The sequence below is a fragment of the Salmo salar genome, chromosome 10 (assembly GCF_965601325.2).
Source record: "Salmo salar chromosome 10, fSalSal1, whole genome shotgun sequence".
Lineage (NCBI taxonomy): Eukaryota > Metazoa > Chordata > Actinopteri > Salmoniformes > Salmonidae > Salmo > Salmo salar.
In genome coordinates this window covers 72,483,582-72,511,411 of record NC_138300.1, presented here as the reverse complement: position 1 = coordinate 72,511,411, position 27,830 = coordinate 72,483,582, and the positions used below count along the sequence as shown (strand labels likewise).

The window sequence follows — 27,830 nt, the reverse complement described above, 5'->3', positions numbered from 1 at the left end:
TATATAGACTTTTTGTTCTCTTTTGTTCTAGTGTATTATTGACTGTATGTTTTGTTTATTCCATGTGTAACTCTGTGTTGTTGAATGTGTCGAATTGCTATGCTTTGTCTTGGCCAGGTCGCAGTTGCAAATGAGAACTTGTTCTCAACTAGCCTACCTGGTTAAATAAAGGTGAAATAAAAAATTTTTAAAAAATGAAATAACACCACATTTAGATACTAAAAACCCAAGTGAATAATTCCAACCCCACTTTTACTTCGGCACCTAGAAATCGTTTCTCTCTATAAGCCAATATGTATTTCATATACAGTGTACTGTATTTGTGGCATTTATTTGACCTTGGAACATGTTTTAAAACTCACACTTAATGCAAATGTCACTTAAATATGAACAAATATGAATCACTGTTAATATTTTACAGGTTAATGACACTTCTACTGTTACGTCCCTTACAAATAAAGATTGCAGTTCTGAAAAAGTGCAGTAACTGCAGGCGACTGTGGTTTGTTGGACGCAGTAATTGCAGAAAAACTGCAGTTGAACTGCAGTTATATGGCACTGTAACTGCAGTTGTACTGCAAAATTACTGGAGTAAAAATGTTATTTTGGATGCAGTATTTGCAGCATACTGCAGTTGTACTGCAAATTACTAGAGTAAAAATGTTATTTTGGACGCAGTATTTGCAGCGTACTGCAGTTGTACTGCACTCCAACTACAGTGTAATGCAGTAATACTGCAATCTTTTTCATAAGAGAGGGAGGGGACTTTTATTTAGAAAAATGTCGTGACCCGGATGTATTTTTTTTTTTAGTGTTGCTGACGAGACGCTCGCTCAGGCATCGGTGACCGTACTTTGACAAATCAACGGCATGAATTTGACATCAAACCATATTCTAACTAGTCCGAATCCTTTCAACGAATGTTTATTTTTACAAGGCTATTAGAACGTTATACTTATAGTTCAGTTTAGCCTTCTGTAGCATAGACATGGCGTCTTGAACTATGTGAAAATGGCTCTATAACACGGTAAGTCACGTTTCCTTGTTTTGTAAGGTCGATGCACCATGTTTATTCCTACGATGACACATAGCTAAGCTTTTTATCAACAGTTCATGCGATAGGTTTAACCAGAGCGCTGATGTTAAATTGTATTCTTCAATTGCGTGTGCGCTGTCTGCAGAAAATATTGTCACAATAGCTAGGTTTCCATACAATTGCGGATCGATTTTCATGCGAAAGTAATAAATCCGCAAAAGAAAATATGCGAATGTTCCCACCAGTGGTAATTCCACCAAACTGACTTGTTGCAGATACAAATCAGTGCGTGATTACGTAGTGAGCACATGTACTTTTTCGCTTAAGTTAATGTACCGGAAAAAAAACAACGAAATTAAAATGTTTCCATCGCATTTTCAACTCTACCAAATTATGAATTTTACGACACAAATTCCCACAATGTCGAATTAACAAATTCTGTCTGCATTTATAAAATTACACTGAAACTTGCTGTTTCCGCAGCTGTCTTGATTTAAAAAAATACGGTATGACATTACTCGCATTAAAAACTGGATGGAAACATGGTTATTGTAGCCATTATTTGTATCTAACACTAACCCATTCCTAGACGCTAACTGCTTAAGTGCCTATTGACGATAGTATCTTATGGTCAAGGGAATTTTGTTAAGGTTTTGACACTTTTTCTTAACGTTAAAATGCATCGCATGTGGTACGGTTTTGGAAATATAAGTAAGGTATCTTTCATATCAGCGAGGATAATTATTTTTTTTTTTTAATTACTACCACCTTTATAGGGTTAGTGATCCCACATGGCCATATCTCCATGTTACATTGCATGTTTACAGAAGACCTAAGTGGCCGCGTGTACTAATTATCTATATAGTGTGCTCTGAACACCTGTGTGTAAGCGTAACTGTCAGATCTGGCAAACTATCACGGATTGCAAAGGGAAATCCAGCCGCGAGCTGCCCATTGACGCAGGCCTACCAGACTAGCTGAAAGCCTTCTATGCGTGCTTCGAGGCAAGCAACACTGAACAATGCATGAGAGCACCAGCTGTTCTGGATGACTTTGTGATCATGCTCTCCGTAGCCGATGTAAGACCTTTAAACAGGTTAACATTCACAAGGCCGCAGGGCATGCGCTGACCAGCTGGCAAGTGTCTTCACTGACATTTTCAACCTCTCCCTGAACCAGTCTGTAATGCCTACATGTTTCAAGCAGACCACCATAGTCCCTGTGCCCAAGAAGGCCAAGGTAACCTGTCTAAATGACTATTGCCCCGTAGTACTCACATCTGTAGCCATGAAATGCTTTGAAAGGCTGTCATGGCTCACATCAACACCATCATCCCAGACACCCTGGGCCCACAATTCACATACCGCCCCAACAGATCCACAGATAACGCAATCTCTATTGCACTTCACACTGCCTTTCCCACCTGGACAAGAGAAACACCCATGTGATAATGCTGTTCATTGACTACAGCTCAGCATTCAACACCATAGTGCCCGCTAAGCTAAGGACCCTGGGACCGGACACCTCCCTCTGCAACTGCATCTTGGACTTCCTGATGGTCCACCCCCAGGTGGTGAGGGTAGGCAACAACACATCCGCCAAGCTGATTTTCAACACAGGAGCCCCACAGGGGTGCGTGCTTAGTGGAATCCTGTACTCCCTGTTCACCCACTTCTGTGTGGCCACGCAAAACTCCAATACCAAGTTTACCAATGACACGACTGGTAGGCCTGATCACCAACATCGATAAGATGGCCAATAGGGAGGAGGTCAGAGACCTGGCAGTGTGTTGCCAGAACAACAACCTCTCCCTCAACATCAGCAAGACAAAGGAGCTGACCGTGGACTACAGGAAACAGAGGGCCGAGCTCACCCCATCCACTTCAACGGGGCTGTAGTGGAGCAGGTCGAGAGCTTGAAATTCCTATGTCCACATCCCTAAGGATCTATCATGGTCCACACACACCAACACAGTTATGACGAGTGCACAGCAATGCCACTTCCCCCTCAGGAGGCTGAAAAGATTTGGCAAAAGCCCTCAGAATTCTAAAGCTGCACTATTGAGAGCATCTTGACTGGCTGCATCACCACTTGGTATGGCAACTGCTTGTCATCAACCACAAGGAGCTATAGAGGGTAGTGTGTACTGCCCAGTACATCACTAGGGCTGAGATCCCTGTCATCATCCAGGACCTCTATGTTAACCGGTGTCAGAGGAAGGCCCTAAAAATTGTCAGACTCCAGCCTCCCAAGTCATAGACTGTTCTCTCTGCTACCGCACGGCTGTTACAGATCTACCTCAATTACATCGACTCGGTTCTGGTACTCCGTGTATATAACCAAGTTATCGTTACTCATTGTGTGTTTATTATTACGTGTTTTACTTTTCTATTCAAACGCAAACAATTCACACAATGAAGTTATGGAACCCTGACCTGTTCACCGGACGTGCTTGTTGCACCCTCGACAACTACTATGATTATTATTATTTGACCATGCTGGTCATTTATGAACATTTTAACATCTTGACCATGTTCTGTTATAATATCCACCCGGCCCAGCCAAAAGAGGACTGGCCACCCCTCATAGCCTGGTTCCTCTCTAGGTTTCTTCCTAGGTTTTTGGCCTTTTTAGGGAGTTTTTCCTAGGGAGTTTTTCCTAGCCACCGTGCTTCTTTCACATGCATTGCTTGCTGTTTGGGGTTTTAGGCTGGGTTTCTGTACAGCACTTTGAGATATCAGCTGATGTACGAAGGGCTATATAAATAAATTTGATTTTGATTTGAAGTTATGAAACAATTAATGTGCACAAATTGGCGGAATAGAGCGCCTTCTGGAGAGAGAAGTGCATCTGGGCGCATGGTCAATCCAACGTCTGCATTGGCAATGCAGCATTTACGGTGATACGACCTCCGCAGAAGTCTGAGCATTCATGCTTCGCGGAACATTTACATTACATTTACGTCATTTAGCAGACGCTCTTATCCAGAGCGACTTACAAATTGGTGCATTCACCTTATGATATCCAGTGGAACAACCACTTTACAATAGTACATCTATATCTTTTTTGGGTGGGGTAGAAGGATTACTTAATCCTATCCCAGGTATTCCTTAAAGAGGTGGGGTTTCAGGTGTCTCCGGAAGGTGGTGATTGACTCCGCTGGCATCGTGAGGGAGCTTGTTCCACCATTGGGGTGCCAGAGCAGCGAACAGTTTTGACTGGGCTGAGCGGGAACTGTGCTTCCGCAGAGGTAGGGAGGCGAGCAGGCCAGAGGTGGATGAACGCAGTGCCCTTCTTTGGGTGTAGGGACTGATCAGAGCCTGAAGGTACGGAGGTGCCGTTCCCCTCACAGCTCAGTAGGCAAGCACCATGGTCTTGTAGCAGATGCGAGCTTCAACTGGAAGCCAGTGGAGTGTGCGGAGGAGCGGGGTGACGTGAGAGAACTTGGGAAGGTTGAACACCAGACGGGCTGCGGCATTCTGGATGAGTTGTAGGGGTTTGATGGCACAGGCAGGGAGCCCCGCCAACAGCGAGTTGCAGTAATCCAGACGGGAGATGACAAGTGCCTGGATTAGGACCTGTGCCGCTTCCTGTGTGAGGCAGGGTTGTACTCTGCGAATGTTGTAGAGCATGAACCTACAGGATCGGGTCACCGCCTTGATGTTAGCGGAGAACGTCGGGGTGTTGTCCAGGGTCACGCCAAGGCTCTTAGCACTCTGGGAGGAGGACACAATGGAGTTGTCAACCGTGATGGCGAGATCATGGAACGGGCAGTCCTTCCCCGGGAGGAAGAGCAGCTCCGTCTTGCCGAGGTTCAGCTTGAGGTGGTGATCCGTCATCCACATGGGTATGTCTGCCAGACATGCACTGATGCGATTCGCCACCTGGTTATCAGAAGCGGGAAAGGAGAAGATTAATTGTGTGTCGTCTGCGTAGCAATGATAGGAAAGACCATGTGAGGATATGACAGAGCCAAGTGACTTGGTGTATAGCGAGAATAGGAGAGGGCCTAGAACTGAGCCCTGGGGGACACCAGTGGTGAGAGCACGTGGTGCGGAGACGGATTCTCGCCATGCCACCTGGTAGGAGCGACCTGTCAGGTAGGACGCAATCCAAGAGTAAGCCACGCCGGAGATGCCCAACTCTGAGAGGGTGGAGAGGAGGATCTGATGGTTCACAGTATCAAAGGCAGCAGATAGGTCTAGAAGGATGAGAGCAGAGGAGAGAGAGTTAGCTTTAGCAGTGTGTGGAGAGCCTCCGTGACACAGAGAAGAGCAGTCTCAGTTGAATGACCAGTCTTGAAACCTGACTGATTTGGATCAAGAAGGTCATTCTGAGAGAGATGGCAAGAGAGCTGGCCAAAGACGGCACGCTCAAGAGTTTTGGAGAGGAAAGAAAGAAAGAAGGGATACTGGTCTGTAGTTGTTGACGTCGGAGGGATCGAGTGTAGGTTTTTTGAGAAGGGGTGCAACTCTCGCTCTCTTGAAGATTGAAGGGACGTAGCCAGCGGTCAAGAATGAGTTGATGAGCGAGGTGAGGTAAGGGAGTCGTCCGCAGAGGAAGTCGTCCGCAGAGAGGGGGGGGGAGGGGTAGGAGGAATCAGGAGGGAGGAGGGTGGCAAAGAGCTTCCTAGGGTTAGAGGCAAATGCTTGGACTTTAGAGTGGTAGAAAGTGGCTTTAGCAGCAGAAACAGAGGAAGAAAATGTGGAGAGGAGGGAGTGAAAATATTCCAGGTCCGCAGGGAGGCTAGTTTTCCTCCATTTCCGCTCGGCTGCCCGGAGCCCTGTTCTGTGAGCTCGCAATGAGTCGTCAAGCCACGGAGCAGGAGGGGAGGACTGAGCCGGCCGGGAGGATAGGGGACATAGAGAGTCAAAGGATACAGAAAGGGAGGAGAGGAGGCAGAATCAGGAGATTGGTTGGAGAAGGATTGAGCAGAGGGAAGAGATGATAGGATGGAAGAGGAGAGAGTAGCAGGAGAGAGAGAGCGAAGGTTGCGACGGCACAATACCATCTGAGTAGGGGCAGAGTGAGTAGTGTTGGAGGAGAGCGAGAGGGAAAAGGATACAAGGTAGTGGTCGGAGACTTGGAGGGGAGTTGCAGTGAGATTGGTAGAAGAACAGCATCTAGTGAAGATGAGGTCAAGTGTATTGCCTGCCTTGTGAGTAGGGGGGGACGGTGAGAGGGTGAGGCCAAAAGAGGAGAGGAGTGGAAAGAAGGAGGCAGAGAGAAATGAGTCAAAGGTAGACGTAGGGAGGTTAAAGTCACCCAGAATTGTGAGGGGTGAGCCATCCCCAGGAAAGGAACTTATCAAGGCGTCAAGCTCATTGATGAACTCTCCAAGGGAACCTGGAGGGCGATAAATGATAAGGATGTTAAGCTTGAATGGGCTAGTGATTGTGACAGCATGGAATTCAAAGGAGGAGATAGACAGATGGGTCAGGGGAGAAAGAGAGAATGTCCACTTGGGAGAGATGAGGATTCCAGTCCCGCCACCCCGCTGACCAGATGCTCTCGGGGTATGCGAGAACACGTGGTCAGACGAGGAGAGAGCAGTAGGAGTAGCAGTGTTTTCTGTGGTAATCTATGTTTCCGTCAGCGCCAAGAAGTCGAGGGACTGGAGGGTAGCATAGGCTGAGATGAACTCTGCCTTGTTGGCCGCAGACCGGCAGTTCCAGAGGCTGCCGGAGACCTGGAACGCCACGTGGGTTGTGCGCACTGGGACCACCAGGTTAGAGTGGCAGCGGCCATGCGGTGTGAAGCGTTTGTGTGGCCTGTGCAGAGAGGAGAGAACGGGGATAGACAGACACATAGTTGACAGGCTACAGGAGAGGGTACGCAAATGCAAAGGAGATTGTAAAGAAAATTAACTAAACAACTGGGGAAGCGAGAGAGCAGGGCCTACCTCACTAACCATTCGCTGAAACACTCAAATAACTATTCCAGCTTCCACTTAGAAATTATAATTGATGTAAACTACAGTGGTTCAATGTTTCCAGGAATAGGCTCAAACTTAGTTTATTCAGCTAGATAACTTGGTACAGTATTCTTCCGTGAAACCCACCCAGTGCACCGTGTCTTATGACGCCGTAGCTAACTAGCATGCTAGCATCCAATAACACACGGTTAGCACCAATACTTGGTTACAACAAACTATCAATGGATCATTCGTGTCCGTGACTAGTTCCTTTTATAACACAGAAGTAATTAAACGTTGGCTAGCTAACACAGTCAGTCCTGCTAGCTACACAAGTGGACTACACAACTCGTTGCAAAAATCTTATTGACTAAAAATGATACAGTACTGCTTGCTGGTAGCTGGTAGAGTTGGCTAGTTAGCAGTGGCTGCGTTTACCTTTATCTTTGATACACAGACAACTATGTAGCTAGCTAACGTTACACTAATCAAATCGTTCCGTTGTAATGTTTTTAGTTTCTACAGTACCGCTAGTTGGTAAAGTTGGCTAGCTAGCAGTGGCTGTGATGTTGTGATGTTGACGCCGTTTGGAAAACAGCGCGAACAAACGAATACAGCTGGCTAGCTGGCTAGCTAACCTTGTTAGTTTCTCAAAGTTAGTTTCTCAAAGCTACACCTACACCTTTAGCTACACCTTTATCCTTGATGCAAAGACAACTATGTAGCTAACTAGCTAACATTACACTAATCAAATCGTTCCGTTGTAACGTAAGGAATGTAAGGAAATGTAATATTACCCGCGGAGCGAAGAACAGCACGACTACTCACTCCAGCATCCGGAACAGTACAGAGCTGTTGTCAAGGAAGTCCGTTTGTTTTCTACCGTCAACCAATCATGTCAATGCGAAGCTATAACAGAGCCCTCCGCATTGTTACAACATTTGGGAGCCGATGCGGTACGGAGCTTGATATGGATGAAGCATGAATTGGCTTTTAATCTAGGTGTCCGTAATGGGTTAGTTCACTGAGATTGGCTCAAATATATATGTTACTGCTCAAATTAAAACAATCTCGGTCGACCAACAGCCTAACGACCAAACAATCTACCAGTCGACTAATTGGGGTCAGCCCTAATAAAAGTCACTAATCTGTTTGCTACACATTAATTTAACAAACTAAAACCGAAATATTTATCTAGACACACTTCATGCAGGGTTCCCACGGGTCCTCGAAATCCTTGAAAGTTTGTGAATTTGAGAAAAAGTTTTTGAAAATAGACATGGGTCATTGAAAGGGCTTGAAATTATATGTTTTGTGCAAGAATAGAAATTGAAGTTAAGTTTAAAAAAAAATAAGCGTCAGTAATGGGCTACGTTCCGCTGTCTGCATGTGTGTCTTCCGCTGTCTGTGCATCCTTGTTTCACGCGCCACCTGCCTCGAGAGTGCGACGTCACGTGCGTGCATAAGTGACTGAAGTCGAATGATGCAGATTAAACAGCGGCAAGCAAACGAGAAAGCTAAGCTTAAGCGAACCTTCAGCCATGCCTGGAAAATGTAAATTCCAGGACTCGTGGCTCACCAAAGACATTTACAAAGACTGGCTTGATAAAGATCTGCGGGACATCCATATGGCCCAATACAGAGCCTGCAGCAAATCAATAAAAGTTCACGCCATGGGCGAAGCAGCTGTGACGAGCCATGCTGCTGGAGCATCACACAGGACGGCACTCCGCAAGTTAAAAGCAGGTAGGTCCTACCCCTGGTAACATGTAAAAAGGAATACAACAACCATACTTAGTTAGTTACTAACGTTAATTAGTTAGCTAGATTATTCTGTCTCTTCGTGGTTAGGTAAATTAACTTTAACGTTACAGAATTATTCGGTAAAATTAACGTTTGCTATGTTGTTGTTAGCTAACGTTATCTAGATGTCTCAGTCAGTTCTCCCACAGAATCACACCTGTCAATATAGTGCTAGCAAGCAAACGTTAGCTAAGTTGTTAACGTTACGTTAGCCAACTTGCGGCAAGCCGCGCTGGACAGTGAACATTTAAAATAAATGACAGTTTGCTAACGTTCGCTGGAGTTGTTAGTGACAACGTTTCATGACTAATGCTAGATAACGCCAGCTAGCTAGTCATTCATCAGACTTGGATACAAATTTTCTTACAGCTCCCACTCTATTGAACTATGTGGAAGTCATCTACATCACCACCTAGACAGTCTTCTACAACTGGGACCACATTCACCACCACCTCAAGACAAAGAGGACCCATTGCGGGCTAAGACATTGTGGTGTCTGAATATGATGGAGTCTCACTACTCTTTCCACTCAAGTGAACACACGGGTGAGTGGCATGGTTTATAAACTGTCACCTGTAACATGAAATTATTTTTAGGAACATGTTATGTTTGTTTTCGTATTTCATTTTCTCTCTCTGTGACACACATACACGTTCACACACAGGCTAGAAACAGAAATAAGTGTTTAAAATCAATATATATTTTTTTACTCTTAGGTGTGCCGTTCTCAGCGATGTTCCCAGACAGTGCAATAGCCAAGACCTTCGCATGCGGGCCAACAAAGTCCAACTATGTGTGCACACATGGCTTGGCTCCTCATTTCAAGCACTTGTCTAAAAAAAATTGTCTACTGGGGAGGAGGATTATGTACTTCACTTTGATGAGAGCCTTAACAGAAAAAAACAGTCAAAGCAGTGTGACTTTCACGTCCGTTTATGGGATGAGGAAAGTTGTGACGAATTTAAGATTCTACATTTATGGGACATGCGACTGCGTTGGACCTTAAAGCTGTCTGTGAGAAGCGCACCGAAGATCTACCAAAGAAAAACATGGTTCAGATCTCCATGGATGGACCAAATGTAAATTGGTCATTTTACTCAAAGGTTGAGAAGCCCTATGAGAATAAAGTAGTCCTACACCTTATAAACATAGGCAGTTGCGGTCTCCATGGAGCATTTCAGAAGGGAGTGGAAGAAACAGAGTGGAAAGTCGACAGTGTACTGCATGCTATGTACCAACTTCTGAAGGATACTCCAGCCCGTTGGGAGGACTACTTTAACATCATTGGATCATTAGATCCCTCAATGCCACTTAAGTTTGGCAAGACACGGTGGGTTGAAAATGTGCCCGTGCTTGAAAGAGCTTTAGAGTATTTAGCCCATATGGCAACATGTGAAGGTTGTAGAGAAGAGATGTCCAAATCCAGACACAAAGTTCTTTGAGGTGATTCAGGAGGCTGTTAAGGACCCTCTCATGACAGCAAAACTGAATTTCATCTTGTCAGTGAGCAAAGTAACACCATTCCTCACACGCTACCAGACCGATAAGCCCATGGTGCCATTTCTCTCTACAGACTTGATCAAGTTGCTTAAGAGCTTGATGAGTAGATTCATTAAGCCAGACCTCATGACAGAAGCGAAAACCCCTGGTGACCCAGTCATCCAATCACATAGACTCCTCACAAGGTCGACTTGGGCTTTGTTACTCGAAGTATTGTGTGAGACTTGTCTCGGTTGCAAGAAGTGTATGCTCACAACTGTTAACAAACTCATAGAGAAATCTCCATTGAAGTACTCTCTGGTCTCGCATCTTTCTTTCTTGGATCCAAGGGGAATGGCAGGCACAAATGGAAAGATGCTGTGTACAGCAAAGTTGACGAAGGCCCTGACCTACCTTGTAAATAGTCATCGGGTGAAGGAAGAAGATTGTGATGATGACATTCGACAATACTCACATTTTTATTGATGACATTGTCCAGGCCCAACACTGTTTGTAAACTTTGATCCTGTCCAAGACAGCATGGACACATTTTGGACAGATTTTTACATGAGTAATGTCAGAGCTCAGAAATCTGTGGAGACTTTGCCGCCAACTCTTCTTACTGTCACACGGGCAAGCCTCAGTAGAGCGCGGATTCTCCATCAATCGGCAGATTGAAGTGGAGAACTTGAAGGAAGATTCATACGTAGCACAGAGATGTGTAGTTGACCACATAAGAGCTGTGGGTGGCATACATGTGTGCATTGACAGACCGCTGCTGATGTCAGTGGCATCTGCAAGGCAGAGGTATGTGACACATCAAGAAGAACAGACAGTGAAGAATGGAAGAGCAAAAAAACAAAGAGGAAAGACCTTATAGATGAACTTAAAGGGAAGAAAAGAAGACTGACAGATGACATAAATGCTCCCAAGACCTCAGCAGACAAATTTGCACTCAAAGCGGAGAGCACAGGCAACCTCACTCTTATTGCCAAGTCCAATAGCCTGAGAAAGGGTGCTAAAGATAAAATAAAAAAGCACAAATAGCTGAAATAGAAACACTACTCAACAAAAAAGTGAATGACCTGAAAAGCAAATGAAGGGGCATAGCAGCAAAAAGCAAGGGTTGGGCACTGTTTTAACAGTTTGAGAAAGGGCAAAACACTACTCAATGAGCAAGTGTTAAAAAATGTAATAAAAAAGCTAATTAACCAAAAAGGCCAACAACCCCAGAACACAATGGTTGGGGAAATGTTTTATTTACTTTGATCCAATTCATTTATCTAATCTTTTGTTGCAAAATATTTTATGGTCATGTGTTTTTTTTTGTTTATCTATTCATTTGGACATGGTCATGTTGATGGAAAAAAAAAGGTTGTGTTTTTGCTCTGCGACATGTTTTGTGTTGTGAAGCTGGTGCTAATGAAATAAACGAGGAGTTACTTAGCTCTTCAACTTGTAAATAAGTCTGTCTTTATCGCTCAACTTACACAATATATTGTTTTGCTGTGCTGTGTTAGAGAAGGCAAGAGACCACGTAGTCTGCCATCACCGTAACACAGCACAATTGAGAAGTGTTCACACATTCAAGCCTCTCTCTCTTTTTAATTGTCTGTGAGCTTCTGTAAAGCCTGCTAGTTCTCATCATAAAAATTTGCATTGCTGTAACAGTAATTAACCTTGATGAAAACATGGACGTAAATGTGAAATTCATGCATCCAAGTTATCCAGCAAGGTCATTTTCTTGGCCAAATGGAGAGGACATATGCTTGTTTTTGGTGCATAACATCTGCACCATTAAGGAACAAACCACTGCAACTGGTTGCCAATATCAATTTGGATGTAGCGACATCACTGCAATAGATGCACTGAACAAAGAAGTGAAATGAGGAATGAGTAGTCCTCAAGGCAATTTTTTTGGTTTTATATGCTTTTATTTTATGTATGTTCTAACTTAAACACTCAATTTACATTTATAAATCATCATAGGAAGGTTCAGTCTTAAATGAACATTGAGGGTGTGGGGGACATTCAACAGCACCATCTTGTGATCAGAACCTGGTAATATGCTGTTGTATGATGGTACATAAACTCAACGATTTCAAATACTAATTTCTCTGAACAGGGGAAGATGGCCATCACCAAATTCATTGAGAATACATTACATGGTATGAAGAAAGAAACAATACTCCTAGTCGCAGCTTCATAATACTCGTCAGACAGCGAACTGATGCTGTATACTTGCCGTTGGGGTGGGCTTGGGTTGGGGGGTCTGTGGTTGGCTTTTGACAATTTATTTGGGTTCCTCAAGTAATCATTGCTAATAAGGGGTCTGGTTCAAATCAGATGTTGGTTACTATATTTATTGAATATTCTATAAATTGAAATGGCCAATTTTGGTGCAATCAATTAGCTTAATTTCTCAGAGTTCAAATTGTCTTTAAATAAACAAATAATGTTGCAGGAATGGTTATTATATCTGTTTCTAACAACAAACTATTTCAAAACAATCTGAGATGGTGAGTGATGAAATCCTCTTTTTGTGCTTTTTGAGGCAGAACGACCCATGATGTCTACCTGCCTCAATGTCCTTCTCTTGGTCCATCAGGTGTTGTGGAGGGCGCGGTCCATTCAACAAGGAGCTGTGGACACCAGCAGGCAGGATGGAGGAGAAGAAACGCAACATCCGGATCATTGAATGGGAGGACCTGGACAAGAAAAAGTTCTACTCCCTGGGTGTGTTCATGACCATGACCACCAGGGCCACAGTCTACCCGTTCACCCTCATCCGCACCCGGCTGCAGGTGCAGAAGGGCAAGTCCCTCTACACGGGCACCTTTGACGCCTTCTACAAGATCCTGAAGGCGGAGGGCCCGCGAGGCCTCTACCGAGGCTTTATGGTTAACACCTTCACCTTGATCTCAGGCCAGGCCTACATCACCACCTATGAACTGGTAAGGAAGTACGTGTCCCAATATTCCAGCAATAACACAGTGAAGTCTCTGTGGGCAGGGGGAGCGGCGTCCCTGGTGGCCCAGACCATCACTGTGCCCATAGATATGGTCTCTCAGCAGCTCATGATGCAAGGCCAGGTGGGACACCTGAGCCGCTTCAAGGTCAAACCCAAAATAATGATGGCGACATCCAAGAGCAAAGTGACTTTCGGACAAACCAGGGATATTGTGGTGCAGATATGCGCCGCTGACGGTTTCCGGGGATTTTACCGGGGATACGTGGCATCCCTCCTCACCTACATCCCCAATAGTGCGGTGTGGTGGCCTTTTTATCATTTTTATGCAGGTAGGCGACTCTACCTGCCATAGCAGGCAGATACTAAGCAAGCAGTACTAGATTTTAGCTAGGTTTTCTATGATATGACATGGGCAATTCTAAAGCTGCTTGAAATGCATCTGAAATGTTTTTGCGCCTTACATTTTCACTATGTTTATGTTTACAGAGAACCTTTCCAAACTAGCCCCCAGTGATTGTCCTCACCTGCTGCTGCAGGCCATCGCCGGGCCAATGGCAGCAGCCACAGCCTCCACCATCACCAATCCCATGGATGTTGTGCGGGCCAGAGTGCAGGTAAAACCACAAGTATATTGCTTTGTCTGTAAACAATCCTTGTTATGGTTTAACTGAACGAAGAGTGACACATTCATATTCAGTGTTATTGTCTAAGTTAATCCTTTTTGTAATCACTGGTGACATGGTTTGCAAACCATTTCAAGTTTACCATACCAGATTCTCTTATTGGACATACAGTGCATTTGGAAAGTATTCAGACCCTTTCTCCACATTTAGTCACTTTACAGCCTTTTTTTTTAAACAATCTACACACAATATCCCATAATGACAAAGCGAAAACAGGTTTTTAGAATATTTGGCACATTTATAAAGAAGATGCCTTATTTACTTAAATATTCAGACCCTTTGCTATGATAGTTGAAGTTGGTGCATCCTGTTTGCATTGATCATCCTTGAGATGCTTCTATAACTTGATTGGACAAATTCAATTGATTGGAAAGGCACACACCTGTCTAGATCATTGATGAAAACCTGCTCCAGAGCGCTCAGGACCTCAGACTGGGGTGAAAGTTCACCTTCCAACAGGACAATGACCCTAAGCACACAGCCAAGACAATGCAGGAGTGCCTTCCGGACAAGTTTCTGAATGTCATTGAGTGGCCCAGCCAGAGCCTGGACTTGAACCCGATCGAACATCTCTGGAGAGACCTGAAAATAGCTGTGCAGCAACGCTCCCCGTCCAACCTGACAGAGCTTGAAAGGATCTGCAGAGAGGAATGGGAGAAACTCCCCAAATATGTGCCAAGCTTGTAGCGTCATACCCAAGAAGACTCGAGGCTGTAATCACTGCCAAAGGTGCTTCAACTGAGTAAAGGGTCTGAATACTTATGTAAATATGATATTTTTTTTATACATTTGGAAACATTTCTAAAAGCCAGTTCCTGCTTTGTCATAATGGAGTATTGTGTGTAGATTGTTTCTTCATCAATGTAATACATTTTACAATAAGGCTGTAATGTAACAATGTGGAAAAAGTCAAGAGGTGTGAATACTTTCCGAATGCACTGTATTTTGGGGGTATATACTGTTCAAGGCACTTGTGAGTTCAATTCATTATATTTTACAAAGCAGGTTCAAGGGGTTTTCAGGCCAACATTTACAAACATGGATTTTTCAGGGGATATTTAAATGTTCATGAGAATGATTTGCCTAGCTTAAATACATAGCCAGAAAAATTCCCATGTTCACCAAGAAACAACTGAGTAGGCATTTGTCAAGACTCTGAAGGGACTCCTCATTTGTCTTTCTACCTCGATCCATCTATTTCTCTATGGACTCTAAAGGTATTTTTTTGGGTGATATGAACCTTTCTCACTGTGGCTAAGGTGGAGGGCAGGTCATCGGTCATTGCAACCTTCAAGCAGCTGCTGGCAGAGGAAGGACCCTGGGGGATGACTAAGGGGTTGTCTGCCCGCATCATCTCCTCAACCCCGACGGCCGTGGTCATCGTGGTGGGCTACGAGACCCTCAAGAGACTGAGCCTGCGGCCTGAGCTGGTCAACTCTAGACACTGGTAAATACCAGAGGGACAACCAGGGACAGACCCAGGCTAGACTGGGCCAGATAGCCAGGGACACTGTCAAACACAGACAAAACATGGCTACCTGGTCCCCCATATTGCTGATTCGGTTTGCCTTTCAAAAACTGTTGCCTTTTTTATGTTTTAATGTGAGGTTGGTGGATTTTATCATGTTTGGGCAGAGGAATTATGATTCATACCTTTTTGTTTTCAGGGAGTACAACTGTAGATATTGGAACTTGTCAATTAGAGGTATGGAGAAAAATGTGTGAGTTGTTGCAGCAGAGTAAGCAAATTAAAGTGTAATTAATAAGGAGAGTAATTTAATTTACCAATTATAAGGCTTGGTAAATTTTACACTGGGTTAAACTAGTTTTCAAACGGGACTCTCACAAACCCTCTGTTGCCCTTAAATAATGGTGTTTATGTTAACTTTAAATGGTACATGTTTTCAGCTTTGTATTGTTCATGTATTCACCCAGTGGTTGCGTTTCACTGGCAAAGGTAATGTAGACAACCCTGCTGAGAGCCTGTCGACAGGGCAGGTTATTACATTCAACAAACAAGTTCTCTTCCTATGGTGAGAAAGGACCAGGGCTATGTTGAATAAGAGCAGAACTGCTCTCTAGTACCCTTTTTCTCTGAATATGATTTGTGTAAAGCAAGTTATTCAAAGTAGGCTTGGGAAACACTATGGCATGGTAAAATTACTGGTGCTTCCTCAACACATCTCAATTTAAAAACAGTACTACCTACTCCTGCCCTCAATGCTTGTCGACTGTTGGGAATAGTACACTATATACAAAAGTATGTGCACACCCTTTCAAATTAGTGGATTCGGCTAGTTCAGCTCCACCAGTTGCTGACAGGTGTATAAAATTGAGCACACAGCCATGCAATCTCCATAGACAAACATTGGCAGTAGAATTGCCTTACTGAAGAGCTCAATGACTTTCAATGTGGCTGTGTCATAAGATGCCACCTCAAATTTATACCCTGCTTGAGCTGCCCTGGTCAACTGTAAGTGCTGTTATTGTGAGGTGGAAACATCTAGGAGCAACAACAGCTCAGCCGCAAAGTGGTAGGCCACACAAGCTCACAGAATGGGACTGCTGAAGTGCGTAGCGTGTAAAAATAATCTGTCCTCGGTTGCAACACAATACCAAGTTCCAAACTGCCTCTGGAAGCAACAAAATAACTTGGTCTGGAGCTTCATGAAATGGGCACCCGCACACAAGCCTAAGATCACCATGCGCAATGCCAAGCGTCAGCTGGAGTGATGTAAAGCTTGGACTCTGGAGCAGTGGAAAAGCTTCATCTGGCGGTTTGGCGGATGCCAGGAGAACGCTACTTGCCCGAATGCATAGTGCCAACTATAAAGTTTGGTGGAGGAGTCCCTGCAGCAATGTTCCAACATCTAGTGCAAAGCCTTCCCAGAGTGGAGGCTGTTACAAACTCCATATGAATGGCCATGATTTTGGAATGAGAGGTTGGACAAGTAGGTGTCCACATACTTTTGATCATGTGTATGGTGAGGCAGCCATTTTAAGAGTCCATTGTCCTGAAACATGCCACAATATCATGCTCTATGAAGTGTTACTTGGCAAAAATTAGATTTAGAAATGTAATTAATGGTTTCTAAATGTACTACATACATTTTATGGAGTATATGCTATAGTGAATAAGGTTGTGCTTTGAATATTTCACGTTTTCTTTCTGTAAGTTGTGAAATGAACCTTGTTTGTAAGAATTCACACATTGAATTTGCCCAACAGTCTCTGTGTCCTCTCTCTCCACAACCAACCTTATGAAGGCTAGGAGCCAAAACACGTTGGTTTTAACAATAAAGCAGAGTAGCGATATTTGGCACCATGCTCAGTTGTGAAGTATACCCATGTTAACTGGATAGGGTGTTCTGATTTCTTCAATGAGAGTTACAATTAGCAACAATTTCAGGTCACAACTGTGTTTTGGATAAATTAAATAGATTTGCACAAGTTATTTTAAGTTGATGGAAACTGTCACAGCACAACCAAGCCTTTAAATGTCTCCTAATGCTTAGCAAAAAAATCATAACTCATGAATTTGAATTGCAAGGTCATTGACAGTTTGTACAATAAATTGGACTTCACACTGTTTCAGGAACAGGCCTACTTGTGTAACAACCCTACAGTGTGCCTGAAGCTGATTTGATCCTCACTGTTACACCAATTGCCGTTAACCACTAGATTTATTGTCGCCGCCACTCCTAAAAATTTTACATTCTTAAAATAAACATTTGGGATGGTAACGTTTGTGTAAAATTAAGACTAAAATCAGTATGTAGAACAGATAATGGACATATTTTAAAATAAGATCCTTGAGAACTAATCACCAAAATAAAGAGCGTAAGGGAGAATCAGATTACACACGTCATGGTATGGAGCCCCCATTGACTCAAACAGAACAAAATCAGGTAACATAACACTGCATAAGCTATGACGATGTGTAGAATTGCAGGAAATGAACTTACATTTTGTCTGCACCCTAAACTTTCAGCCTGCGACCTTGCCACCGAACACCAATTTTTTTCTTCTAGTAAAAACCTTGTAGTGCCAACGTATATTAGCATTCCATACTCTGGGGGTTTTCAATGAGGTAAATGCGGATGGCAAACACCATGCTTCAGCCCAATAATTTAAAGCCCACTCTGCTGCATCAGTTGGGGATACATTTAATCATCCTTCTAAGTCATTCTACAAAAACATAATCTCATGGGTCTGCATGCCCACGGACCCTCCCCAGGTAAATGAAAAGAATCTCAGGGGAAACTTTTCTGTGCCACCTTAACATGGGCAGTTGGGCAAAACTCCCCTTAATGTGAACTCATTTTCCCTCTCTACGATGGGCATGGCAAAGTGCAAATGTGTCCATTACGTTGCAGTTTTCTTAAAACACTGGAATAGGAATTAATTATATATGCAGTACTGATTTTTGGTCACAGGATGGAGCACTGGTTTGCAAGACCTTCTTGAGCATGTTGTATGTAATGGGAAACTAACTGTAGCCTTGGTGCCAGCCTGAGATGGAAGTTCATGCTGATTGAAATGTGTGCTTCCTCACCTTTCACAGAAATCCTGTGTACAGTAATTGTTGTTCTAAACATAAGGCTGGGAAACATCTGCTGTATTTTAATTTGCGGTGACATTAATTTAGATCTCCACAAATGACTAGGTTACCATTCTGAAAATTTACTGCAAATGTTGAAAAGTTAATTGAATAAATCATGCACCGGTAGGAAGGAATATTAACTCAAATTAGTTGGGAAAATGAAAATACAAAAAATCCTTTATTTTGAGTACAACAAAAGGAGGGCAAGGTACAGTGAAGTGCAAAATAATCAATGACATTGAACCTCCCAATCATTGTTTGATTGCAGTTAAGCTCTGGCTCAGTGGAGCAACCATGGGCTGTTCTGACTGAGCTAGGCCATAGGTGAAACTCAATAGTCTAAATGGACTTCCTCTCCACCTTCCATCTCCACGAGAAGGAGCAGGGCTTGTGAATGTGAATTTTCAAATCAGTGCAGATGAGAGGAAGGAGAGCACGTCAGAATATTGAGCTGCACCATAAGTAGGATGAGCCAGGCAAGATAAGCTGTGGTACTCTTACTAGAGCGCCAGTATTCAGGCTGCCTGGTCTGCAGCTGGGAGAGGTGGTAGGAATGAGAGCTAGTGCATCACATGGGACAATCATAGATATGGATGGCCCGGTCATCTCCAACAGATACGATCTTAGAACCTGTGCCGTTGTATTTCACACTCCACACCTAGGGGGGGGGAAAAAGCAGACAAGACTTGAACAACATGCAAGGCAGCAGTTAAGTGTAAAAACAGTGGCAGAGTTGTAAAAACACACCATGTCACTTAAAATACTCTGTAGGCATTTCAAAACCAGTTCAGAATGCAGGTGTACGACTGCACCATCAAATGTATTTAGACAAGATTTCAGATCTTGCTATTCTGTAAAAAAAAAAAAAAGCACGCTTTGAAATTATTGTGGGACAACCAAGGGATGTTCTTTCATCAATAACACATTCGACCTCTGAAAAGCAAGAAGAGCTCCTCTGTCTATTGTGACCAGTCGGAACAAGAGATACTGCTACAAAAGAGAGATGATTCTATCAGCTGCATTTGTCCATATCATTCTCTTGACTTCCCAGCAGCTTTCATTCAGACAGAGGCTAAAAATGGAAAGCAGACCAGACACTCAACTGCCTCTGATCTCTCCTCTCCTCAGAGCAATGTCTGTAAATTTGAAGCTTTCTAAAAGAGAAGATTAAGCCTCCCTACAGGCGTCTGCAGTGGAGATCTAACGACAGCTCGGACTATTCAGTCTGCCAACGCTGAGACATAACAGAAAGACAGCAGGGGGCATAGTAGGACAACAGCCACATCAATTCCCATATTCTTTTGAGTGGCCAGCCACTATAACACCGAAGGGGGGCAAGAGATGAGTCTACTGTATTGTATATGGCTGTTAGACCCAATAATATTATTAATCCCTTCCCTTATTTTCTTTCTTTTGTGATCAGACTGTAGGTGAAAATAATATGGCGGATTAAAGCTATGAGTCCTGTTCACCCAATCCAGAATACATTCGATGCATGCACTATATGGATTGTAAAACGAGAAGTGCTTTCTAAATAAAATGTACGGTCCTCAGGATCAACAAAATGTTCCATTAGCCGTTGAGAGTTGACTGAATGTTCTCACCTGGTCCTGATGGTCAAAGAATGTATTGACACACGCCCTGGAGCTGGCGTCCCAAACCTTTACACTCTTGTCTGAGGAACTGAGAGGAGCAAAGACAAAAGTAATTTTGTCATTCCAAAAATTCATAACACTTCTTGGCATCACAACTGTCAGTGGTAGTCTAGACTCTAGCCCTTAAAATCTGAATGTGTGCGAAGAGAAAAAAAAAAAAAGAAAAAAAATCTTGTTGGAACACTTTGGAATTAGGATCTCTTCCTTCTCCCATCATTGACGTTATCACTGATTTTACATAACTGGATTGGTGAAAGAAATGCGAGTGACAATTGTTTTATGGTCTTTGAATTAGACTTTGACACCTGCCATTATTAAATCACATCAAATATGATCTGGGAACTCGCTATTAAAAACCAAAACAGTTACTGAATTAAGAGAAGCACACACACTTTACCTGGACACAAAATGCGTGTCGTCAGGGGAGAAAGCTACGTTGAGGACCCAGGATGCGTGGCCACTCAGGGTGCCTGCCAACTTGGCATGCTGCCTGTAAAACAACATTTTCCAAGTGTTAATAAAATACATGACAAAGTATTTAGACACCTGCTCGTGGAACATCTCATTCCAAATCATGGGCATTAATATGGAGTTGGTCCCCCTTTGCTGCTATAACAGCCCCCACCCTTCTGGGAAGAATTTACTCTAAATCAGTGGTACTCATTGCGCGGCCCGCATGCCGCATGAGCCCTTAATTTACGGCTCACGGTCATTTTCCTATTTTCCATTCATATTACATAAATGATACAATTTCAATTCAATGTGTTTAATGCAGGCCTGAATCACTTCATTGAATATATATAGTTCTCTGGACAGCAGATAGATGGCAGTATAGCGCAGCTGTTGAACAGAAAGGCTGAAATAGAACGCAACTGCTCAACTACAGCGACCGACACACATCAGTTTGCTACTAGCTAATTTTGCAGTCTGGTTGACATGGATCGATTTATTGTAAAAAAAAAAAAAAAAAAAAGTAACGTAAATCTATTGACAATAAAAACGAGGGGGATGAGCTGGAGAACAACAACATGACAGCTATGAACAAACAACCACCGGGGAGAACCTGGAAAATCAGAAAGATGGCGGCGGGGAAATGTAGCTAGCTCACATGGCTCCGGTGGCTAAGAGAAGGATATGGTCGATTCAAGAAGAAAACAAAGTTCCAAGAGAAATGGACAGACAAGTATTTTTTTGTACTGCATGATGGGACCAGCTCTAGGAAGTGTCTTGGTGGTTACAAACTTCTTCCATTTAAGAATGATGGACACCACTGTGTTCTTGGGGACCGTCAATGCTGCAGAAATGTTTTGGTACCCTTCCTCAGATCTGTGCTTCGACACAATCCTGTCTCTTTTGCTCTGACATGCACTATCAAATGTGGGACCTTATATAGACCGGTGGGTGCCTTTCCATCAATTGAATTTACCACAGGTGGACTCCAATCAAGTTGTAGAAACATCTCAAGGATAATCAATGGAAACTGAATACTTATGTAAATAAGTTATGTTTCTTTATTTGAAATAAATTTGCAAACATGTCTAAAAACCCATTTTCGCTTTCAGGTGACATCTTGTGGCCTTGTTGGGCCCTTCAGATTTCCACAGGTGTCTAATTATCTCTTTGTGGCCTTATCACATCTAAAATATTTTAAAATAGATTAACAAAGTTATAAATTATCATCAACTTGGTGTTTAATGAGGGTTTCCGCATATTTACACATTTATTTAACTATGTTTTTGTTGTCAGTGTTTTTGCTCCAAACTGGTGGTAGTTGTGGAAAAAGTCAATAGTTGGAAGAGTTAATTGAAAATAATGCCATTGTTGATTAGGCTATTTTATCTTGAACCATATGGTCTAGCCACTAGAAACTTATGGACGATATAAAAAAAAAATTGATACTTTTTTATATATAAAGTATAAATTAACAAAAAGTTACCAAAGATTGCCACATTACCAGTAGCTTTGCAACCATATGTGTCAGTTAATACTTTTTTTCAAATAATTAAACGTCTTCCAAAAAAGGAGTGTGATAGCAACAGCAACACCCAAAATATGAGTATAGGGACTGCTTGGCATCAGACTTTGGGGTGATTTTAGGGTGAGCCATCACTGGAAGTCAGCGTGGACCTGTGCGACAATGTAATTTGACATTTCACTTGGTTCTCAAAGAGAACCACCAAGACTTAAAAAGTTGTTTCAAATATATCCCAAATATTCAATTCATGGATACATTGCCTTGAGCACAAAGCAATACAGCCATGCATTTTTTATTTGTTTGGAACAGTCTGTAGGATTCTTATTCTACACCACAATACCCTAAAATGAGAGCAGGCGAGTCAGATGGCCATTAACTCCCCAGTGAACTTACACGTCATAAATCTTGATGTAGCCATCATCTGAGGCTGTGACTAAGAGCTGTGAGTCTGGAGAGAACGTCAGAGATCTGATGGGCATGGCGTGACCTACAGAGAGGGAGTGGAGAGAGGGGGGACACAGCATGCTTGATTAAAACACACAGCTTGTCTTCAGTGCTGACAATTCGTGAGAGCTATACCCCTTCAATATGAAGACGCATGACATTGTCCATTGAGTCACATAGCAGCCAGTGAAATGTTTTACTAACCAGGTTTCCATCCAACCTTTTTATGAGAGTAAAGTACTTAACAAATGTTGACAAAACAAAATACGCAACGGTGGGATCTTTTTGTGGCGGTAAAATTAATTAGGCGAGAAATGACAAAAACGCCTTTATGTGCAAATATTGATATAACAACCATAGACGTAAACTTGTAATCACGCAATGATATATTATCCCACTACGACTCAGGAAAGCATGAAGTTTAATAGGCTACAGATTAAATAAGTTATAATGAACTTCACTGGGTGTTGAAAGTGCACAGTGATGTGCTTGATGCTGCTTTCCAATAAATAACAAGGGTCTTATTCTGGTGACATGACGATTGGTGCTTGGCTGCCGTTTGACCAAAAAAATAATCTTGCTCTTTTGTACATAATAGATACGTGTATGTAGCCTACCCGCACCGCCTGCGAGCTGTTGGCTTAAGCACACTTGTAAAGACCACATTTGCTATATAACACTTTCTTTCTGCGACAAAACGATCAGTAGAGTTGAAAATGCGTTAGAAACCCATTTACTTGTATTGTTTTATTTGTTACATGGAATTTATCCACAAAAAGTCAATTTGATGGAAACATCTCTGATGGGAAACTGCACATTGTTTTTAATGCGGATTTTAGAATATTCACATGTAAATCTGTCGCCAATTGGATGGAAACCTAGCTACTGAGATGTTGTGGGAGAAAGTGGTTGAGGGACAGAGGCCAGAGAATGTACCTTCCAGCGTATGGAGTAGTTTCCCAGTGGCAATGTCAAAGATGTTAATGATTCCATCTATAGCTCCACTGGCCAAGTACTTTCCGTCTGGACTCTGGAAAAAAGATAGGGGAAAAATTTTTAATTCAAGTATTTCAGCAGTAGTATTTGAACGTTTAACTAGATGTTATTGATGTAATCATGGGGAAAATGTGAGATAAAAACTATGAACCACTGCCAGCTGAAGAAGTGAATTCATTATCAGGAACATTTGATAGTTGCAGCACTGACAATTCTTTAAAGGCTGTGGCTCCGACTTAACTCAACCTTTCCTCCCGAGCACTAAAGGTCCCGAAGCTTCTGCGCATGTGCGTAAGATGTTCTACGCATGTTTCTTTACCTCTACTTTACACACATTTGCTGTAGCTAACGGGGCTGTAGTAGAGCAGGTAGAGAGAGTCAAGTTCCTTGATGTCCACATGACCAACAAACTATCATGAGCCAAACACACGGCCTGGTATGGCAACTCCTCGGCATCCGACCGCAAGGTGCTACAGATGGTAGTGCGTACGGCCCAGCACATCACTGGAGCCAAGCTTCCTGCCATCCAGCACCTCTATACCAGACAGTGTCAGAGGCCCTAAAAATTGTCAGACTCCAGCCACCCTAGTCAGACTGTTCTCTCTGCTACCGCACGGCAAGCGGTATCGGAGCACCAAGTCTAGGTCCAAAAGGCTCCTTAACAGTTTCTACCCCCAAGCCATAAGACTACGAAACAGCGAATCAAATGGCTACATGAACTATTTGCATTGACCCCCCCCCACCCCACTTTTTTATGCTGCTAGTCACTTTACCTCTACCTACATATACATATTATCTCGACTAACCTCTACCCCCGCACATTGACTCAGTACTGGTACCCCCGTATATATAGCCTCGTTATTGTTGCTGTTTTTATATTTTACTTTATTTAGTAAATCTTTTAACTAATATTTTTCTTAAAACTGCATTGTTGGTTAAGGGCTTGTAAGGTCTACAACTGTTGTAGTTGGCGCATATGACAGATTTGATATTTTGCCTAGAGGTGCGCACTGTTGAGTTTTGGCCACATGAGAAAAATTAGGGATTTGTCTTACAGTATTATACTATGCTTTTATATTAAGTTCTGTTATGTAGAAAATTATGATCTTGCAGACATTGATTCAGCTTTGATCTAACTTTATTAAACAAGCACCATTTGCCAGAGTAGCCTGTTCCCTACTACTTAAAGTAGAGCATAAACATGAGCAGAACGTGATCCGCACATGCGCATAAGCTTCAGGACCTTCAGGGCTCTGAAGAAAAGGTCAGGGAGAAGTCAGATCAGCAGCCACTCAGTTCTTTAAAATGTTAGGTTACTTGTATAACCCTGGTTTTATGGGATAAGCAAGGTGGGTCACAAGCTTGAAGTATCCAATTACAGTGTCAGAGACACAGGTAAAGTGGCAAATGAAGGGAGTCCCTCTCCTCCATAAAGGGAGCCACTCGCCCGCCAACTGGTAATTCTCGAACATGCCTCTTCCTTGCGCTCTTGCAAGCAGAGAAATGCAGTGACAGCTCACTCGTATTCTCATAGAACCGGGGTTACTCAAGTAACCCAAACATTAGGAACACCTGCTCTTTCCATGACAGACAGACACCTTTCCACAGAGGGGCCATATTAGTGTGTAGCAAACTGTTCAGACGCTACAGACAGTAGCTACAGACAAGTCCCAAGATGCCTTTGTGGCGGGGGGGGGGGGGGGGGACGAGCAAAACGGAGAACACCCTGGCACTCTGGATAGGCAAAATGACTCAGAGACAAGCCGGTCACATTCAGATATAACCTCTCACGGACAGGCCCAGAGGGGCTACCAATTGCCTGACTGGCAATCGAGGGGCTACCAAGATGAGGGATCTGTCTTTCATCCCTCACTCTGTTCAGAGTGGGGAGAATCAAGCAGAGAAGGAAACATGCAGAACATCACCCTTGGCAAAGGGTGTGCCAGCGTTTCCAGTCACAGTGGTGCGTATCCTGTGAACGCAAAGAATGGGCAATGAGAGTCTACATTCAGATTTTAAGTCATTTAGAAGATGTTCTTTTCCAGAGCGACTTACTGGAGAGTGCATACATTTTTCATACTGGTCCCCCGTGGGAATCAAACTCACAACCATGGCGTTGCAAGTGCCATGCTCTACCAACTGAGGCACGTTTCTTTGTGCAATGCAGAGATCTACAGTGGCTAGACCGTGTGTCTCTCAGATCTAGTTCTGTCTCCAATCCCTGTATAGGAGATTCCCTCTGGATAACAAGTCCGCTCCCACATTCAATACACCTGGGATGCGAGTAGTGAAAGCAGGTGCGCCCTGCTCCATAGAATAATCTTGACAGTTGGACAGTGTAGACGGAGAGAGCATGCCACCCTGGCGGTTGATGTGTGCCACCACAGTCATATTGTCTGCCCTGACAAGGATGTGAGAATTTTGAAGGAAAGGCAGAAAGTGTATCAATGCGAGAAACACTGTCAGCAGTTCGATGTAATTTATATGAGCATGGCGGAGCTGTGGGGACCACAATCCATTTATTGCTCTTCCCTCATGACTCACTCAGTGAGTGACGCATCTGTCGTCACCACCTTCCTCGTTGACACTATACCTAGGGAAGGGTTTCGGTTAAGAAAATGTGGCGCTGGACATTTGCCAAGCAGCATTTTAATTTACTGAACATTTGAGAAATTTGCCGGACCCATATGCATTAGCCGCGTAACCCGATTAGGGCGTCAACCTATGGTGCTCATGACAGAAATAACATTTAGATTATGGTAATTCATCTTTTCAGAACATGCAAGTCGAGGATGTAACGATGTGTGGTCCTTCTTACTGAATTCCAATGCCCACATTTACTTTTCCCCAGCCAACAAGATGAGTAACCTACAGCAAAATCACTAGCCTATGTCAATATACTATCCCATATAGTAGAAAGGTTTACCTATTCTATTGGTTAGCTTTGAGAAAAAAATTACCTATTCCAAAACAGACTCTGGGACAGTTGTAGGAAGATAGATGCCAAATTCATACAACCAGTAGGCCTAGGCTACATGAAAATAAAATGTTAAAAAGCAATGAGTGATGCAACAGATGAGAACGCTGAATAATATCACTTAGATAATGATATCTTTGATGATACTGTGGTAGCAATACATGGTTATAACATCTACTGAAAAGACAAACGCCAATGGGGGCGGCGTTGCGGTCTATATTCAGAACCACATTCCTTTAAAGCTTAGAGAGGATCTCATGTTAAATACTGTTGAAGTAATATGGCTACAGGTTCATCTGCCTCACCTAAAGCCAATTATTGTGGGAAGCTGCTATAGACCAAGTGCTAACAGTCAGTATCTGGATAATATGTGGGAAATTCTTGATAATGTATGTGATAAAGGTATATTTTCTGGGTGATTTCAATATTGACTGCCTTTCATCAAGCTGCCCACTCAAGAAAAAGCTTCAAACTATCTAGTGCCTGCAACCTGGTTCAGGTTCAGTCAACCTACCAGGGTAGTTACAAACAGCACAGGAATTAAATTAACATGTATTGATCACAGCTTTACTAATGCTGCAGTAATTTGCTTTAAAGCAGTATCCAAATCCATAGGATGTGGAGATCACAATATAGTAGCCATATCTAGGAAAACCAAAGTTCCAAAAGTAGTGGTTCTTATGTTGATGTAAAGAATATTTGGTGATCTTTGGTGTGTAATAAGGAGCAACCAGACACTGCACTTGACACATGTATGAAATTGCTTATTCCAGTTACTAATAAGCATGCAACCATTAAGAAAATGATTGTGAAATCTGTTAAGTCCCCTTGGATTGATGAGGAATTGAACAATTGTATGGTTGAGAGGGATGGCAAATAAGTCTGGCTGCACAACCGATTGGAACGTTTTTTTAATTGGCAAGATTAGCAAACTTAGGCATGACATACCAGCAACAAACGCTGACACTAATCATCCAATTATATCTGACCAAATTATGAAAGACAAGAATTGTACTTTTTACTGGCTCAAATAGCTGACCAAATCAGCCTGTTACAAACCCTTTGGAAAAAGATGTAGTTTGACCAGACACAATGCTATTTTACAGTAAACAAATTAACAAGACTTTCAGCACACTTATAAGGAAGGACAATCAACAAGCACTTACACAAATGACTGATGATTGGCTGACAGAAATTGATGATACAAAGATTGTGGGGGCTGTTTTGGTAGACTTCAGTGCAGCTTTTAACATTATTGATCATAGTCTGCTGCTGGAAAAACTTTATGGCTTTA

At 42.9% G+C, this 27,830-nt stretch overlaps 2 protein-coding genes across 5 annotated transcripts in view; one reads left to right on the top strand and one right to left on the bottom strand.

The window, feature by feature from the left end:
• The first annotated feature begins 781 nt into the window (after positions 1 to 781).
• Positions 782 to 17,475, top strand: slc25a44a (solute carrier family 25 member 44a). 3 transcript variants are annotated; one of them, XM_045688048.2, is made up of 5 exons: positions 795 to 1,027; positions 12,358 to 12,400; positions 12,841 to 13,532; positions 13,690 to 13,817; positions 15,146 to 17,475. In XM_045688048.2, the coding sequence occupies exons 3-5, from the start codon at positions 12,896 to 12,898 to the stop codon at positions 15,335 to 15,337; spliced, it is 957 nt and encodes a 318-aa protein (XP_045544004.1). In that variant the 5' UTR covers positions 795 to 1,027; positions 12,358 to 12,400; positions 12,841 to 12,895; the 3' UTR covers positions 15,338 to 17,475. The 3 variants fall into 3 exon arrangements, with proteins under 3 accessions (XP_045544003.1, XP_045544004.1, XP_045544002.1); XM_045688047.2 differs by lacking the exon at positions 12,358 to 12,400 and having other exon boundaries at positions 782 to 1,027; positions 15,146 to 17,106; XM_045688046.2 differs by lacking the exon at positions 12,358 to 12,400 and having other exon boundaries at positions 12,791 to 13,532.
• A 1,173-nt stretch (positions 17,476 to 18,648) lies between these two features.
• Positions 18,649 to 27,830, bottom strand: part of skic8 (SKI8 subunit of superkiller complex) — a 28,835-nt gene continuing 19,653 nt past the window's right edge. For both annotated transcript variants that reach the window (XM_014124048.3, XM_082957136.1), the window contains 5 exons: positions 23,500 to 23,593; positions 22,513 to 22,606; positions 20,542 to 20,634; positions 20,094 to 20,172; positions 18,649 to 19,147 (listed from right to left, as the gene is read on the bottom strand). In XM_014124048.3, coding sequence (XP_013979523.1) covers positions 19,058 to 19,147; positions 20,094 to 20,172; positions 20,542 to 20,634; positions 22,513 to 22,606; positions 23,500 to 23,593 — 450 coding nt within the window. In that variant the 3' untranslated portion in view covers positions 18,649 to 19,057. The remainder of the gene's footprint in view (positions 19,148 to 20,093; positions 20,173 to 20,541; positions 20,635 to 22,512; positions 22,607 to 23,499; positions 23,594 to 27,830) is intronic.

Bases quoted from the DNA above. Each gene is read 5' to 3' on its own strand.
- slc25a44a (XM_045688046.2), top strand. From the start codon at position 12,818: ATGTCCTTCTCTTGGTCCATCAGGTGTTGTGGAGGGCGCGGTCCATTC. The intron at 13,533-13,689 runs GTAGGCGACTCT...TTATGTTTACAG, and splicing joins TTTTTATCATTTTTATGCAG to AGAACCTTTCCAAACTAGCC. The intron at 13,818-15,145 runs GTAAAACCACAA...ACTGTGGCTAAG, and splicing joins TTGTGCGGGCCAGAGTGCAG to GTGGAGGGCAGGTCATCGGT.